The 16,846-nt window shown below is 45.8% G+C and overlaps 4 protein-coding genes across 4 annotated transcripts; 3 read left to right on the top strand and 1 right to left on the bottom strand.

Moving 5' to 3' along the window:
* Positions 1-6,438: 6,438 nt before the first annotated feature.
* On the top strand, positions 6,439-6,765 carry PHATRDRAFT_34205 (predicted protein; the record flags this gene model as incomplete). Its single annotated transcript, XM_002178875.1, has 1 exon — positions 6,439-6,765. The coding sequence occupies one exon, from the start codon at positions 6,439-6,441 to the stop codon at positions 6,763-6,765; it is 327 nt and encodes a 108-aa protein (XP_002178911.1).
* A 314-nt stretch (positions 6,766-7,079) lies between these two features.
* PHATRDRAFT_44715 (predicted protein) lies at positions 7,080-9,440 on the bottom strand (the record flags this gene model as incomplete). The annotated part of the gene is made up of 1 exon (XM_002178652.1): positions 7,080-9,440. One exon carries the CDS (start codon positions 9,438-9,440, stop codon positions 7,080-7,082), a length of 2,361 nt encoding a protein of 786 aa, XP_002178688.1.
* A 787-nt stretch (positions 9,441-10,227) lies between these two features.
* Positions 10,228-14,157, top strand: RNAP-II_2 (predicted protein; the record flags this gene model as incomplete). The annotated part of the gene is made up of 2 exons (XM_002178874.1): positions 10,228-12,435; positions 12,517-14,157. 2 exons carry the CDS (start codon positions 10,228-10,230, stop codon positions 13,942-13,944), a joined length of 3,636 nt encoding a protein of 1,211 aa, XP_002178910.1. The 3' UTR covers positions 13,945-14,157.
* A 131-nt stretch (positions 14,158-14,288) lies between these two features.
* PHATRDRAFT_44712 (predicted protein) lies at positions 14,289-15,485 on the top strand. The gene is made up of 3 exons (XM_002178873.1): positions 14,289-14,442; positions 14,480-14,985; positions 15,093-15,485. Exons 1-3 carry the CDS (start codon positions 14,361-14,363, stop codon positions 15,291-15,293), a joined length of 789 nt encoding a protein of 262 aa, XP_002178909.1. The 5' UTR covers positions 14,289-14,360; the 3' UTR covers positions 15,294-15,485.
* The last annotated feature ends 1,361 nt before the right edge of the window (positions 15,486-16,846 follow it).

Raw genomic sequence — 16,846 nt, 5'->3', positions numbered from 1 at the left:
GCTAAAAGCTCGGATCCAAGCTTTATCCATGTGTGGATAATAAGTAGTTTGTTTGCATGGAACATTTACTTATACAGCAACAATTATCGGACTTGTACCAAATGGCAATCGTGGATCCTCCACTCTGAGAGATGTCAGCCAAATATCTCGTATTATGAGTTGCGACATGAAAGTGGTATTCGTCGCGTTCTATTGAAATGGTTCTCAAACGGTATTCAATATCGATATCACTTATATGGTATTTATGTGGTGTTCACATGTGATGTTATCAGTGATCAATAATTCTCGTGTTCACGTGGTGAAGAAAGAACATGGAATGTTGTCGAACCAGCTTACGAAGTTTTTATGAAATTTAAGGCAGGTGAAGAAGACGAGAGTTGACCATGGCGGCTGCTTTAGCTCAAGTTCGAAATGCTTTACAAGCGATTGGCATTGTTGATGTCGAACAACGCGATGCTATCACGGATTCGATTACGTCTATGGATGTTTTCGAGATCGCAACGGATGATTTCATCAAGGACATGTGTAAGAACATCCGTCGTCCAGGGGGTACACTTCCGAATCCTAACGCAGAACAACCTGGAGCCCCGGCAATGATTCCTCGCAATGGTGTAGCAATTTCACCTACTGCGGAGGAGCGTCTTGTGTTGTTGGCATACTATGTTCGTCACCTCAAGCGCACTTCTCGGCCTTATCCGGCTCAGTTCAATGCGGCGCGTATTTTCTCGATGATCAAGATCAAGAAGCGTGAGAAGGAAGACAAAGAGTTAGCGAAAGACCTTGTTGCTCCTGGACAAATTGAAGACCTGAAGAAGATCCGTGATGCCTTTGAGAATATTGCGGAATATTTGCTTCAAATTCGAGGAACAACGGGAGTTCCATTGGCTTATGTCATTCGTGAAGATGAAGAAGTTCCTGAAGGTCCGGATAACAACTATCAAGATGCGTTTGAAGAAATGATAGCGCGATGTCCGCATGAAGGAGAATCCTATGCAGCAGATAATGCTCAAGTGTGGTCTATTATTCGCGTTTGTACTCATGGTGGTCCTACTTGGAGCTGGGTGTCGGCTTATGCTCGAGCTCGTAATGGTCGTGCGGCTTGGTTTGCACTTTGCTCGCATTATTTGGGACCGACTAATCAGTCGAAGATTATGACACGTGCTGAAGGTGATCTTGAGTCAAAGTTTTACAACGGAGAGCGTCGTAACTTTACTTTCGAACGTTTTGCTGAGATTCATCAGCAAGCTCATACAGATCTAGAAGAGTTTGGAGAGCCATTGACAGAGGCTGCAAAAGTTCGGAAATTTTTGAAACGGATTCAGGCATCGTTTCTCAATTCTGCAATTGCCACTGTTCGTGCTAACCCATCTTTGAAAAATGATTTTGAAGCCACAGTGAATTTCCTCAGTGAGTTTATTGAAGAGCAGAATCAAGCTCAACTTCGGAATATTTCGTCAGGTCGATCTGGTCGCGGTCGAGGACGAGGTAGAGGATCAGGTCGTGGTAATAAAGGTCGCGGTGGACGCGGTGATAAAGGTGTTTTCAACAAAGGTTCTACCAAGGGCATGGTGGATAAGTATTATACCTTTGATGAATACAAGAGTATGAATGCTGAACAGAAGCGTCACTTGCATACATTACGTCAAGAAGCTGGTGGTAAACGCAATGCTTCTACTGTTGATTCTCAAGAAAAGGAGGATGACAAGAAATCGAAAACGAGTCGTGATGATACGAGCTCGCTTACTTCGAAGCCGTCGGCAGGTCGCAATATGTCGCAGAGAAGTTCGAATATGTCAGTGGTATCAACACGTTCTATCTCTATACAGTCACTTGAGAGTGCATTTATATCACACGCGGAGTTAGATTCTCACGCAGATACTTGTTGTGTTGGAATGAACGCTTATATATTTCACGAAACCTCTCGAACGGTTGATGTTTCTGCATTTTTATCTACATTGGGACAAGCCCGGTCTGTACCAATTGTCTCTGCTGCTCTTGCATATGATCATCCTTACACATATGAGACTTTTATTTTAATTATTCATCAGGCCTTGCACTTTCCTACCATGGAACATAATTTGTTAAATCCGAATCAGCTCCGGTTAAACGATGTGCAGGTCTATGATTGTCCAAGATTTTTACTTGAAAATCCCACGGATTTATCACATTCGATTTATTTTCCGAACGAGAATCTTAAATTGCATCTGCAATTAGATGGTGTGATTTCGTATTTGCCAGTGCGAAAGCCGTCTCCGGAGGAGTTTCGAAATTTTCACAAATTGACTCTTACGTATGACAATCCCATTTGGGATCCATATTCGACGGATTTTACTCGTCAGGAGGAGAAGTATACCGATAGCAAAGGTATTTTGGTAACAAGACATTCCGGTCATGCAAACATACAAATGATTTCGTCACACGAAAGTACAGTATCAGTTGTGTTGTCTAGTATTTCAGTGTCACTCGATGAACAGCATTTTGTCGAAGCACTTGAGAAGACATGTCTGGTGAGTGTTGCTCAGTCGTCGAATTACAGGTACAGAGTTACTCCGGAAGAGTTAGCCAGACGTTGGAATATCGGTTTATCTGCAGCTAAACGAACTTTATTGGCTACGACTCAAAGAGGAGTCAAGGATATTGCCAGTCGGACTCTAACACAGAGAGTCAAGCCAACTACCAGTCAGCTCAGGTACCGACATCTCCGTACAAGTGTGTATACGGATACAATGTTTTCTTGTGTAATGTCTTTGAGCGGAAACACCTGTGCCCAGATTTACGTCAACAATCTTGATTGGACACGTGCTTATGCTATGAAGTCAAAAGGTAATGCCCATGAGACATTGGATTTGTTGTTTCACCGAGAAGGTGTTCCAGCCGAAATTATTTCGGATGGCGCGAAAGAATTGGTGCAGGGTGAATTCAGACGGAAGGTTCGTGCGGCAGGATCTCATGCTCGACAGATTGAACCTTACTCACCGTGGTTAAATCGAGCCGAGACTGCAATCAGAGCATTGAAACGCATGACTAACATGGCTATGAAGAAGTCATCTGCACCGTTATATTTATGGGATTTTTGCCTGGAGTTGCAAAGTATGATTTGATCGTCAATTGCCCATAACATTTATGCATTGAACGACGATGTACCGAACACGGCAGTGTCAGGTGATACGACGGATATCAGTCACTTATGTGAATTCGCTTGGTATGATTGGATATGGTATTTGGACCCAGTCGACTTTCCGGTAGACAAACGGAATCTAGGTCGCTGGCTTGGTCCTGCGCATGACATTGGTGATTTTATGTGTGCGCGTATACTTGTTCGAAATGGTCAAGTGGTATCTCGAACTTCTTACTCGCCACTTTCTACAGCTGATCTTAATTCCAGGGAGGTGCAATTAGACAAGTCCTCATTTGATGCAACTTTGAGCTATAACAACTGTGATGATGCCATTGCCCCTGTGTTTCCTGAAGAGGTTAATGTATTTTGCACTTATTCAGATGATTCGACAGGGAACGAGCCGTCAATGCCACAAGCAGACGAGTTAGATCACGAAGCTTTTGATGAATACCTTGATGCTCAAGTTGTGTTACCATACAAGGACATTGCTACCACTGGAACAGTCATTGCGCGTAAAAAGGATCGCGATGGTAACTTGGTAGGGAAATCACATCCCAATCCTGTTTTGGATACAAGAGTTATGGAAGTCCAGTTCCCAGACGGTAATGTGCAGGAATTTGCTGCTAACGTTATTGCGGAACACTTATATTCGCAGGTGGATGATGAAGGACGCCGGTTTCGAATAGTAGATGAGATCATTGATCACAAGATGGATGGATCGGCAGTTGCACCTGACGATATGTATTATACGGACAAGCATGGTGTGAAACGCATAAGACGAACCACTAAAGGCTGGGTGTTGTTATTGCAATGGAAGGACGGATCTACAACTTGGTTTCCTCTTAAAGATCTGAAGGAATCGAATCCAATTGAAGTTGCCGAATATGCCGTTGCTAACAAACTGCTTCATGAGCCAGCTTTTGCTTGGTGGGCACCAGACGTATTGCAGAAACGTGATCGTATTATTTCCGCGGTAAAGACGAGATACCTTAAACGGACTCACAAGTTTGGTATTTGTATGCCAAAATCGGTCAAGCAAGCTCTCGAGATTGACCGAGATACTAACACTTCACTGTGGTTGGATGCGATCAAGAAGGAAATGACAAATGTTATGCCAGCATTTAGAATCCTCGAGCAGGATGCTCCTAAACCAGTTGCTCATACATGGATACCTTGTCACATGATATTTGATATCAAAATGGATTTTACTCGCAAAGCCAGATTCGTCGCCGGGGGACATCTTACAGATCCGCCGAGTTCGATTACATATGCCAGTGTTGTTTCGCGCGATAGTGTTCGAATTGCTTTACTCATCGCATCTTTGAATTCATTGGATATACTTGGTGCCGATGCGCAGAATGCATATCTGAATGCTCCAGTTCGCGAAAAGGTATATACAACATGTGGTCCAGAATTCGGAAAATCAATGGAAGGTCGTTATGCACTTATTGTTCGTGCGTTATATGGTCTAAAGTCGAGTGGGGCAGCATGGCGTGCTCACTTAGCTGCGACAATGGAGGAGTTGCATTTTATCTCTTGTCTTGCAGATCCAGATGTTTGGCTTAGACCAGCTCAGAAATACGATGGTACAAATTACTATGAGTATGTGCTTATTTATACCGATGATTTCCTATGTATCAGTACAGATCCGAAGAAGATCTTGGATTCGATCGGTATGCATTTTAAACTCAAGCCTGAATCAATTAAGACGCCTGAGGTATATTTGGGAGCAAATCTTGGACGTTTTACGCTACCCGATAATCCATCAAAACAGCGATGGTCGATGAGTTCCACGAATTATGTGAAACAAGCAGTTGCAAATGTTGAAAAGGATTTGGATGAAGTTGGAAAACGGTTATCTACAAAGATTTCGTCACCTATGTCGTCAAATTATCGACCGGAGCTCGATGTTTCCCCTGTGTTGGATGCGGAACGTGCTAACTATTTCCAGTCACTGATAGGAGTGTTGAGATGGGCAGTTGAAATTGGTCGCATTGATATAATGTGTGAGGTGTCTATGCTCTCATCTTTTCTCGCGATGCCGCGTGAAGGACATCTAGCTGCAGTTTTTCATATTTTCGGATATTTGAAGTCACACCACAAGTCTCGATTGGTATTTGATGATTCTTATCCGGTGATTGACAACAGCTTTAATGATGATGCGGATTGGACAGATTTTTACGGTGATGTTAAAGAGCCTATCCCACCAAATGCTCCAGAACCACGTGGTAAGGTGGTGGAGATTATAGCTTTTGTTGACGCTGACCATGCGGGAGACCGTGTTACTCGTGGTTCTCGAACAGGTGTTTTGATTTATATCAATCGTTCTCCGATTATGTGGTTCTCGAAGCGTCAGAATTCAGTTGAAACGTCTACTTTTGGTAGTGAGTTTGTTGCATTAAAGATTGCTACTGAGATGATACAAGGTCTACGATACAAGTTACGTATGATGGGTATTCCTATTGATGGTCCGGCTAAAGTTCTTTGTGACAATATGTCGGTTGTATACAATACTACGGCACCAGAATCAGTGTTGAAGAAGAAAAGTAACGCGATAGCGTATCATTTCGTACGAGAGAATGTTGCCATGAAAGTGATCAAGATTGCATATGAACCATCAGAATCAAATCTAGCGGATATACTTACGAAGATTCAAACAGGTCCAGTGAGACAAGCTATCATACGAAGTATTTTATGGTGATTCAAGTCACAAGAAGGGTTTGCCGACTTTCCCGTTCTCAACAGGTTCAATGCTGGGACAAATTGCATTTGCATTATATTTGTCATTGCATGCAGTGTCGAAGTTTTATTTTTATTTGGTTCCCTATTTTTCCCATTGTGGTTTTGAGGGGACACATTTCGCCAAGGTTATGTTCATGGTCTCAATGTGAGGGGACTAGAAAAACCCTACGGCAAGCATATCGGGGTTCATTATCCCTTTATCTTGGGTTTATGCTTATAAGTCTTTGTTTTACATCTTTTTATCGTATCTACAATCCTTTGATCCCACAGACACGTTTTAGCCCGTTACCGTTGCAGTTTTCTAGTATATAGGGGGACAGAAGTGCTGTACATAGAAGTGCGTTCGCCTAAAATCGCAACTTCCAGCTGTATGTGTCACAGTCAAAAAGAATTCATACACTCACTCAATGTTCGCTGTCGAAGTCTGTCCGTGTGAAATAGACGTGGTGTTACCTGTTACACTCACTTCTCATTGTGTTTATCCGTATTCGCTGCGCCGAATTTTATTTGCGTTTTATCGCATCCTTTTCGAAGTGCAACAAAGGCCTCTCTTTGTGTAAGTCTTTGCGCCTTACACTATGTCTGGCTTGCCAACTGGTAGGCCATCGCTGTTGATTCTTTACAAGCAACTTCTTCGTTCATGCGAGACGTATCCTTCTAAAAATCGTATGGGTATTTACCAAGCGATTCGGGAAGAATGGAAAGAAAACAAGGACTTGACCCACAAAGACAAGCTAGATAAGCAAATCGCGATTGCGTACAAAGGCCTTTCGCAACTGCGTCAGTTCGATGAGATGGCCATGAGTGGCGGTAGACCAGCGTCTTCGAATTGGAGTGTAACAATGGAGCAAAACCCAATGCCAAAACCCGATGATTACGATTCTCGAAAAACGAGAAGGACCTGATTGTAGTTATTCTAGTATAGCGCGTCGTTACATAGAGGCTGTTGTTCCAATTGTTCTTCAGCGTGTTTTGACATTGGGAAACAGCTTCCAAATGATGTGGAAAATGTCGCTACGATGTGTACTCTGGAGCCGAGGAAAAACCCAAAGCGGTTATTCACTTAGATTGAGTTGATTATATTGCGTAGCGCTCATTTGACATCATATGTAAAGCCACGAAAATTGTTCTGCCCTTCGCCATTCTCTTTCCGCGGGCCGTATTTGAAGACTCTCCTGCGTTTCACTCGAGAAACCAGTCCATCCTTCCAGTCTCTCAATTAAGAAGAAAACAATGTCTTCACCTGATCGGCGGAGTGGCTCAAAAAAGAAATATCGTCGTAGCCGCCTTTGCCGCTTGAAATCATTGATTCGTATAGCGTTGTGTACACTTCGGCAACGCTACTGGCAATTTTGGACCGAGTTGTCTTGCGCAATACTGGATCTTTTATGGTTGTTTCTAGAGACGGGAGAGGGGGAGAAAAAAGGGAAGCGTAAAACTCACGCATTCCAGCTTCTGCCTCCTCTTGTGAAAGTCCGGGATATGTAGCCATGAGCCTCCCCGTCCCTTCCACTTCTCTCCACTCACTTGAGGCCTCCCACAACGACGATAGTCCACATAGTTTCAAAACGCTGCTTGTTTCGATGTCGACCAGCTTCTCAATCAAACTGCGCTCAATGGCATCGACGCGTTCGTCTAGTCTTTCAGCTGCTACGGTTTCCATCCCAGCTGATTTGGCAATGGAAATGGCCAGTTTAAGCGACATCGCATCATCCAATATTGTACATGAGATCAAAGCAGCTTCAACCAATGTCTCTGTAGCCCAATCAATTGATAGAATTTTTCGCGTGTCGGCCGGGCAAGACACCTCGACAGAGAACCCTGGAGAGTGCTGACGAAGCTCGGCAATGGACGATAGCATGGAGCGAGTAAGCGACGCTTCGGATTCACCAGTAATACTAGATAGTTGACTCAGCATTGCACCATATACACGAAGTGTTGCCCCGTAAGCAGAAGCAGATTCAACGAAACAATCCAAGATACAAGCGATGATAGGATTCTTTTCGTCATGTACGGTGCCCTTCGATGTATCCAGCCCAATCTTAAGCATTCCTTTTTCCAAAGCGGAAATATAAAATAGCAAGAGGCCGCAAATTTCATAGAGATGGCTCAAGCGTGTACGAACCATAGCCCCCTCCTCTTCGAACTCGTCGCCGTACAGGCCGTCTTCAGCTTCATTTTCCTGTTCATCGGCGCGACGTGCGAGCGTGGCAATCACTTGCAAGATTCGAGATTTCAGAGGACGTGCCAATCCGCTCATACTAATTGCTAGCATATCTTTCGCCGTAATTGGTTGCTCTACCGAGAACATGTCTGTGTCTTGATTGCTTTCTTCTTTGAGCGCAATACTGGTGCCTTCAATATCCTCTTCAAATACAAGAAGACTGCAAGTGATGTCGGCTTCCACGGAAAACGCCTTGAAGGAGAATGCTAGCATATCACCCACATATGCAACGACATCATGTGCTTTCATTTCGATTGGGGGTAGACCTGCATAGCCGCTGGTCAAGGCAAGCAGGAATCGTCTGGTTTCTTCTCCACGACGGCTTGACGCCACCAACTCCAAGACATGCGAATAGAAAGCTGGTACGTGTCGAAGGGTGTGGAGACTTTGCTTGACAAATGGATGCTGTAGAGCTTCATCCATAACGTCTTGGTCAACGCTTGAAAACGAAGTAGACGTTTGCGAGGTAGAGCTGGAAGAGAAAACTTGTAGATACCGTTGCAGCCAATGGTAGAGGCGTTCGTAGGCACGCTCTTGCTTTTGGGCCAAGCTTTCCATCATTCGTAGAGCAGATGAGGCTCCTAGTCCTCCTTTATTGGAGTGCTGATCTTCCCTAGCGGTATCGTCCGACACTAGCGCATCGGCACCGCTCGCACCAAAAGTTCGGGTCAGAGCCTGACGAATCTTCCTCACTCTCTCCAAAGCATTTAGAAAAGCCATACCGTTCACGGGTGCAAATTCCGTAGTTCCCTCTCCAATGTCTTCGAAAGCATAGTGGTCCAAAAGGCGACTATCCTCCTGGGAAAGATTAAACTTTTCCAAAAAGGAGTGGACCGCTTCGAGTCGCTTCCGAGAAAAGTCGCGGTGCGAAAAGGCGTCGGACAAAACGGACGCAAGCTTTTGCTCTTGTTCCAAAGCCTGTGCATCCGCTTTACCGTAGACATCCAATGACACAGTGTTAGAATCTACGCCATCGGCACCTTGGGAATGGTGAGACGGCTTTTGCAACATGGTGTTTTCCGTTTCACTAGTGATAACGTTCATGTGAATAGATTCTCGCACTTTGTGAGCAATTGTCGCCGTCTCTGATACGCCTTGACGAAGCTCTTGAATCGTTAGTACTAGCGACTTGAGTTCACGTTGCAAGGACAAGGCTTGCTGAAGGGCATCCTGTTCAATGGCGACCCGTACGGTCCTCGAGTCAACCGAATACTCGTGCTGTTTGGTGTCCAAGTGGCAGAGAGCTTCTAGCGCAGCCTTCATTGCCGGAGTGTCCGTCCGTACCTGAAGTGCTCGTGAGACTTTGTCCGACAAAATAGAGTGGCTTTGCCCCAACGCCAACTGATCGCTGGACATGTTTGCATCTCCTGCCGTCCCGGAATCAGACATCGTTGTCGATTATTGGTGCTGCCTAGTAGACAACCGTGTAGGTAATAGATAGGCAACAGCAAACGACTCTCTGCATGTACACGGACTTAACCTTTGGCTTGTCAATTTCTCATTCGGGATCTTTGGTCTATCGCTGTCGTGTCTTTTGAAATAGGCAGGGAAAGAGTCGCGCGGCGAAACCACCGACTACCATCCCAACAACGCATGAAACCAGCTTCCGCTCGCTATTCGAGAGAGCTATCTCTGTAAGCTAGAAAGGTCATTTACCGTTACATCACGGGCAAAAATTTCAGCCTTGCAGATATGGGTACAACCACAGCTATCAGACTTAGTCCTATGTACTTCTTGCGTCACAATTGTAGACCGCTGTGCCGTCCCTTTTTTCGGGCCTTCGTTCTGAGATCGTTTGTTGATTTGGTTGGCTTCCATTGATTGACATTCTTCGTACTTTGCTTGGATATGCAGATCATCCTGCATTGTCTGTAAGCCACAGTTATTACATCACGGTAAAGCTGCTTCATATTAACCGCATTTGTATACAGTCACCGCACTGGACACAGGAGCCTTCACAGGCATACAGAGTACTCGACGACACATGAGTGCCGAGTGCGACGACGGGCAATCGCGGAGTGTCACCCAAAAGATCCTATGGGGTCAAGTGCGAGCGTCCCCGTTGGGATCTTGCCTGACTTCTAAGAATGCCGCGAGTTGGCATGGATGGCGTCGAGAGCACTTGGACCCAATCCAGTTTCCGATGGAAGGGTTTGACCACGTTCATGGACAAGACGTGATCGACGCAGTCGATCAGCACCCTTTAGGTTCCGCAGGCCGAAAGCTTTTGGAAGACGACGACCACGGCAAGGGAGGCAAGCAGCACATCCAACAACCTCAAGTTCACGACTATGGATCTACCAAGACACCCGATGACGCCCCAGTTGGAAGTCTTCGGGATAAATGGAGATTGCTTCCGTACTTTCTAAGACTACGATCGCTTCTCCGCCAGCACATTGACTCCTTCGACCATTTTGTCGATGTCGAAATGCAGCAAATTGTCCAAAGTCCTTCGGCGTGCGAGATTCGTTCCGAACACGATCCAAAATTTTATTTGCGTTATGAGGCTTGCTGGGTCGGAGAACCCTCTGTGGAGGAAGATTCTTATTCGGTGAAATCCGCCACGCCCTTCCAATGCCGACTTCGCGACTGTACTTACTCGGCACCTATCTACGTCAACGTTCGCTACACCCGGGGACGGCAGATTGTCGTCAAAAGAAAGGTCATGATTGGGCGAATGCCAATCATGTTGCGCTCCAAGAAATGTCTTCTCCGGGACAGGTCGGAAGACGATCTGGCGGGTATGAAGGAATGCCCTTACGATCCTGGCGGCTACTTCGTTATTAAGGGCGTGGAGAAGGTAATACTTATTCAGGAGCAATTGTCCAAGAATCGAGTCATCTTAGAAGAAGACAATAAAGGTATCATGGCGTCGATCACGTCCTCCACCCATGAAAGGAAATCGAAGGCCTATATTCTGATTAAGAACGGCCGCGTGTATCTTAAAAACAATACTCTCGGCGACGATATTCCAGTTGCTGTTGTACTGAAGGCAATGGGCATAGAGTCTGATTTGGAGCTTGTGCAGCTTGTTGGTAGCGAGTCACCGATCATCAACGCACTGGCCCTTTCGCTGGAAGAGCCTAGCCGTCTCGGTATACACACACAAGCTCAGGCACTACGTTTCATTGGTGCCAAAATTCGTGGCCGATCGGGGCCCAGTGGGCCAAGCAGTAGCTATAGAAAGAATGTGTCTCCCGAAGACGAGGCGAGAGAGGTGCTGGCGAACGTTGTACTGAGCCACGTTCCCGTTACACATTTTGATTTTCGTGAGAAGGCTCTCTATATTGGCCATATTGTTCGGCGAGTATTGTTGGTACATCTTGGCAAGATGCCGTTGGATGACAAGGATTACTACGGAAACAAACGCCTCGAACTAGCTGGAAATCTATTGAGCTTACTTTTTGAGGATTTGTTCAAGATTTTCAACAAAGATTTGAAGCGACAGGCCGATCTCGTCCTGTCAAAGCCAAATCGCACACAAGCCTTTGATGTTGTCAAAACGATTCGCCCTGATACAATAACAAACGGAATGATCAACGCTATTGCAACAGGAAATTGGGTGTTAAAGCGATTTCGTATGGACCGAGCCGGGGTCACGCAAGTTCTGTCTCGTCTTTCGTATATGTCTGCCCTTGGCATGATGACCCGAATCAACAGCCAATTTGAGAAAACTCGGAAAGTGAGCGGCCCGAGATCATTGCAGCCTTCGCAATGGGGTATGTTGTGTCCCGCAGATACTCCCGAAGGTGAAGCCTGCGGTTTGGTGAAAAATTTGGCGTTGCTTGGACACATTACAACCGATGAAGCTGACACAAGACCTATTGAACGGATTTGCAGAGACCTTGGAGTTGAAGACGTCAAGCGGATGACGGGCCACGAAATTAATTCGCACCAAGCCTTTCTAGTGTTTTTGAACGGACTGATACTAGGGGTGCACACTCGGCCGAGAGAACTTGTTCGGAACCTCCGAAAGATGCGACGTAGAGGGCTGGCGGGAGAGTTTGTCTCCGTCTATCTCCACGACGAACAGTGCGCGGTTCACATCGCCACTGATGGTGGTAGAGTTTGCCGGCCACTTTTGATCGTGGACGAAGAAACTGGCCTACCCAAACTACAACAAATTCATATGGAATCGTTGGCATTGGGTACGATGGACATCACCGACTTGATGCGGCAAGGAATCGTTGAATATGTAGACTGCAACGAAGAAAATAACACGCTGATCGCGGTCACAGAACGTGATTTGGAAGTCGCTATCTTGCACGGGTTGGAAACGCGTAAAATGCGTTATACACATTTGGAGGTAGATCCATTCACCATTTTGGGTGTCGTTGGGGGGATCATTCCGGTATGTATGATTGATACGGTCGAATGATGATGGATCGCACCATCCAAACGAATGTCTCACCCGAAGGATTCTTCGCTTCAGTTTCCGCACCACAACCAGTCTCCGCGAAACACCTATACTGTTGCTATGGCAAAACAGGCTATGGGTTCTGTGTCAATGAACCAATACGAACGAATGGACGGTCTTATCTATACCCTAATTTATCCACAAAAACCAATGGTGAAAAGTAGAACCCTGGATTTGGTAAATTTCGACAATATACCAGGTGGTCATAACGCGTGCATTGCCGTGATGAGTTACAGTGGCTATGATATTGAAGATGCAATCATTCTGAACAAGGCAGCAGTTGATCGAGGGTTTGGGCGTTGTATGGTTCTTCGAAAACACCAAACAAGTGTTCGGCGCTACGCCAATGGAACTATGGACCGGACTTGTGCTCCTCCTGATCCAGGTAGTTTTCCGGATGGCGAAGACGATAAGCGTTTCGCTCGATACATGGCAATTGACAAAGATGGAATTTGCCGAGTCGGGGAAAAGATTGAAAATGGCTCAGTAATGGTTAACAAGGAATCCCCTGCAGACACCACTAGCAATATGGCTGGCGTCGATTTCGGATTTAACAGCGGCATGTCGATGGCCCACTTGAATTACAAACCCTCTGGAGTATCTTATCGCGGAAGTGCGTCTACCTATGTCGATAAAGTGCTGATAACATCAAACGAAAACGAGCAATTTCTGATCAAAGTTATGCTTCGTCAAGTTCGCCGGCCAGAAATCGGGGATAAATTTGCTTCACGGCATGGGCAAAAAGGAGTCTGTGGTTTAATTGTACCGGAAGAAGACCTTCCTTTCAACGAATTTGGGCACGTCCCCGATCTAATAATGAACCCACATGGCTTTCCTTCTCGGATGACTGTCGGGAAGCTTTTAGAGCTTTTGGTAGGAAAGGCAGGCCTGTACGAAGGTCGTCAAGGATATTCCTCGGCTTTCGGAGAGGAATTTGGTTCTGCTGACACTGCACAATCTGCGTCGGAGGCTTTGCTGAGAAATGGTCTCAACTATACCGGTAAAGATATTCTCTATAGTGGCACTAACGGCGAGCCATTGGATGCATACATTTTCTCCGGCCCCGTGTTTTATCAAAAGCTCAAGCACATGGTTTTGGACAAGGCACATGCGCGGGCCCGGGGTCCTCGCGCCGTGCTAACACGTCAGCCGACAGAAGGTAGATCTCGTGATGGTGGGTTGCGTTTGGGTGAAATGGAACGCGATTGTTTAATTGCGTATGGAGTATCAAACTTGATCATGGAGCGCCTTATGCATTCTTCGGATGCCTTCAGTGCCAACGTTTGCCTCACTTGTGGGCTACTACAATACGAAGGTTGGTGTCAATACTGCCGGTCCGGCGAAAAAGTGGCTGATATCCGTTTACCCTATGCTTGTAAGCTTCTATTCCAGGAGCTCCAATCGATGAATGTCTTACCTCGTCTCCGACTGCAAGATAAATGAATACGCTGCCAATTGCCGTCGGGGAAGGTAGTGTTTACTGTTAATTGTGTTGGTGTTGACCGTGATAAATAATAGGTGGGCACAATCGGACAGTAACCCCTTATTCAAAATTCACTGTCACGTCATCTGTTTCCTGTCTGTTATGCCAGCAAATCGGTTTTTCAAAAAAAGGAATATCCTAGACGACAAATAATTTATGTTTCTTATAAATTTTTTTTGTGACTGTGAAACAAATTGAGAATCTTGGACCGCGCGTCATCCGTCTTCACAGTCAATGCCATCCGAGCACCAAGAAGGACAAAACAGCAGCGACAGACACATTGCGGTCAACTGCCTCTCACAGTCAAAAAGACCGGATTTCCATCGACCACTTACTATAAAAGACTCGCTATTACAGAGACCTTGCGTTCGTAATCATGCCTCTACTCATACCCGGAAACTTCAGTATTGGGACTTCGTCGTCAGCGGAACCGTCGTCGACGATGGGCATGTCGTTAGGTAGGAATGGGTGAATCGTTGTGACTGGTCTTTCAAGTACGTCTTTTCCTCAACCGCCCCTTTAATCCTCTTTGCCATCTGTCGTGGAATCCAGACGATATGATCGCACAGCGTCGGAAGACAGAGAAGAAGACGATGGTGCTTCCAAAGAAGACCGTGTCAAACGTCGATCGCTCTATCGCTACCAGTCGAGCAAAGCGAAACGCCGCTATGGCGGCTAGGCGCGGTATTGTGCAAAATACCAAGCCAACAGCTATGCAAGTCGAAGTCGAAGTAAAGAATCAGACAGCAAAATCGGGTGCCGCTAAGCAGCTCCTGGAGACGAAGGATAATCGCAGGAGAAAAATTACGGTAACTATGTCCGGCAAAGAACGTGCTGACCAGCGTCGTCAAAACCGGCAAGCGGCTTTGGCAGTAGCAACAGTCACGAAAGATTCCAAGGGTGGTACCAAGGCGGTGCGTCAGAACCTCCCCCGCCCACCTTCTAAAAAAGCTGTCACCGCAGCTGTTTCTGCGATGGAAGATACCGGCTTTCGGATCCCGGTATGTCTGTTCCGTCCCACCTAACCATGCGTTCGCCAAACTTCGGACATTAGAAGGCGGTTTTCCCTTCTCACCCCTTCTTTGTTCTTTTCTCCCTTTCCCTTCAGGACGGCATGCAGATGGTAATCTCATTTGCACCAGCTACAGGCTCCATGAATACCAACGAAAGTAAGGGATCGCGGAACCAGAACTTAAATAAAAAATCTCCTGCACCCCATCAACACGAGAATGGGCAAAGCGCGCGAAAGAACAAACTCAATCGACGGGGTCGAAGCCGGAAGCACATCGGAAAGGGCGAACAAGGCTAAGAGAACATGTACATGCTTATTAACAAAACTGCGACAAGGGTGTCAAATGGGTTGATAACAAAAGGAAAGTAGTTCTGTATTCTCAACATGAACAGTAAAGAAACAATTCAGCTTAATTATTTCGGGTTGCGAGACGACCACTTATGTTGACAGTAAAGTAATCGAAATAAACTAGCTGGGACCCTCATCTCCGTTGTGGCTTTGTAAGTAATTCCTCTGGGATCCCTATCCTATTGTATGTAATGATGCAAGTAAATAATTAGGGATACCCCGGATTTCTTTACTGTGAGTTGCGTTACTCTTAGTTCATTTCGACATGAAACAGAGGTTCTTTCCATGAGAGATTCTTTCCCGCTACATCCTAAGGGCAGGAAGATCCCAGAGAAGTAGGGGTATACCTAGCTTTATACAATTAATCCAAAAACTATTTCTAAGTAATTGCTCCGGGATCTTCAAGTTGGTTTGTCTTTTGCGTAGGTAACTGCTCCGGGATCTTCAAGTTGGTTTGTCTTTTGCGTAAGTAACTGCTCCGGGATCTTCAAGTTGGTTTGTCTTTTGCGTAGGTAACTGCTCCGGGATCTTCAACATAGTTTGTCTCATGATTAAGTAATTGCTCTGGGATCTTCATCATGGTTTGTCTCTTGTCTAAGTAATTCTATTGGATTGGTGATAAATCACCTAAGGAAAAGGAGATCCCTGTGTACTAAACTTATACATGAATGCATATTTTATCTTTACACAGGGATTCATTTTTTACTTAACGCATCCCACTGGGATCCAAAAAACTCCCACTGAGATTCAAAAACGGTGAAAGTTACTCCACAGGGATAACTAACTTGCTGACGTCTGGCGAACAACTTTCACAGTCGGTCGTTCTTCCGTAAGTCGCGTCTGCGTTTTGTGTTGCTTACGTACAACTGTGAACAGTCAGTATAGGCCAAAATGGACTTGCCCTTTATACAGCTTCTAGCTAGTAGAGAATTTTTCTTTCTTCAAATTTTACAACAGAAAACACTCATGGCACCCTGTTTGCATCTACAATGTAGGAAGCGAACAGCATTGACCGCGGATGTTTTTTTGCGGATAGGGTAGGCTAACACCAGATGAGACTGGTGATCATGTAGTGTGGTGATTTGGAGTGTAATTCGGAGCGTTTTACGAAATCTGGTGCTTATTTCGCGACGGACCCGCCCGCTCTTGCGTTGCTCCCCGGAATGGGGAAGACAATGTCAAACTGTTCTACAAGGTTAGGGTTAGGGTTAGGGTTAGGGTTAGGGTTAGGGTTAGGGTTAGGGTTAGGGTTAGGGTTAGGGTTAGGGTTAGGGTTAGGGTTAGGGTTAGGGTTAGGGTTAGGGTTAGGGTTAGGGTTAGGGTTAGGGTTAGGGTTAGGGTTAGGGTTAGGGTTAGGGTTAGGGTTAGGGTTAGGGTTAGGGTTAGGGTTAGGGTTAGGGTTAGGGTTAGGGTTAGGGTTAGGGTTAGGGTTAGGGTTAGGGTTAGGGTTAGGGTTAGGGTTAGGGTTAGGGTTAGGGGTTAGGGTTAGGGTTAGGGTTAGG

Source organism: Phaeodactylum tricornutum, chromosome 5, assembly GCF_000150955.2.
Source record: "Phaeodactylum tricornutum CCAP 1055/1 chromosome 5, whole genome shotgun sequence".
In the NCBI taxonomy this organism is placed as follows: Eukaryota; Bacillariophyta; class Bacillariophyceae; order Surirellales; family Neidiaceae; genus Phaeodactylum; species Phaeodactylum tricornutum.
The sequence above is the reverse complement of the archived record's forward strand: the minus strand, read 5'-3'. Positions and strand labels throughout refer to the sequence as shown.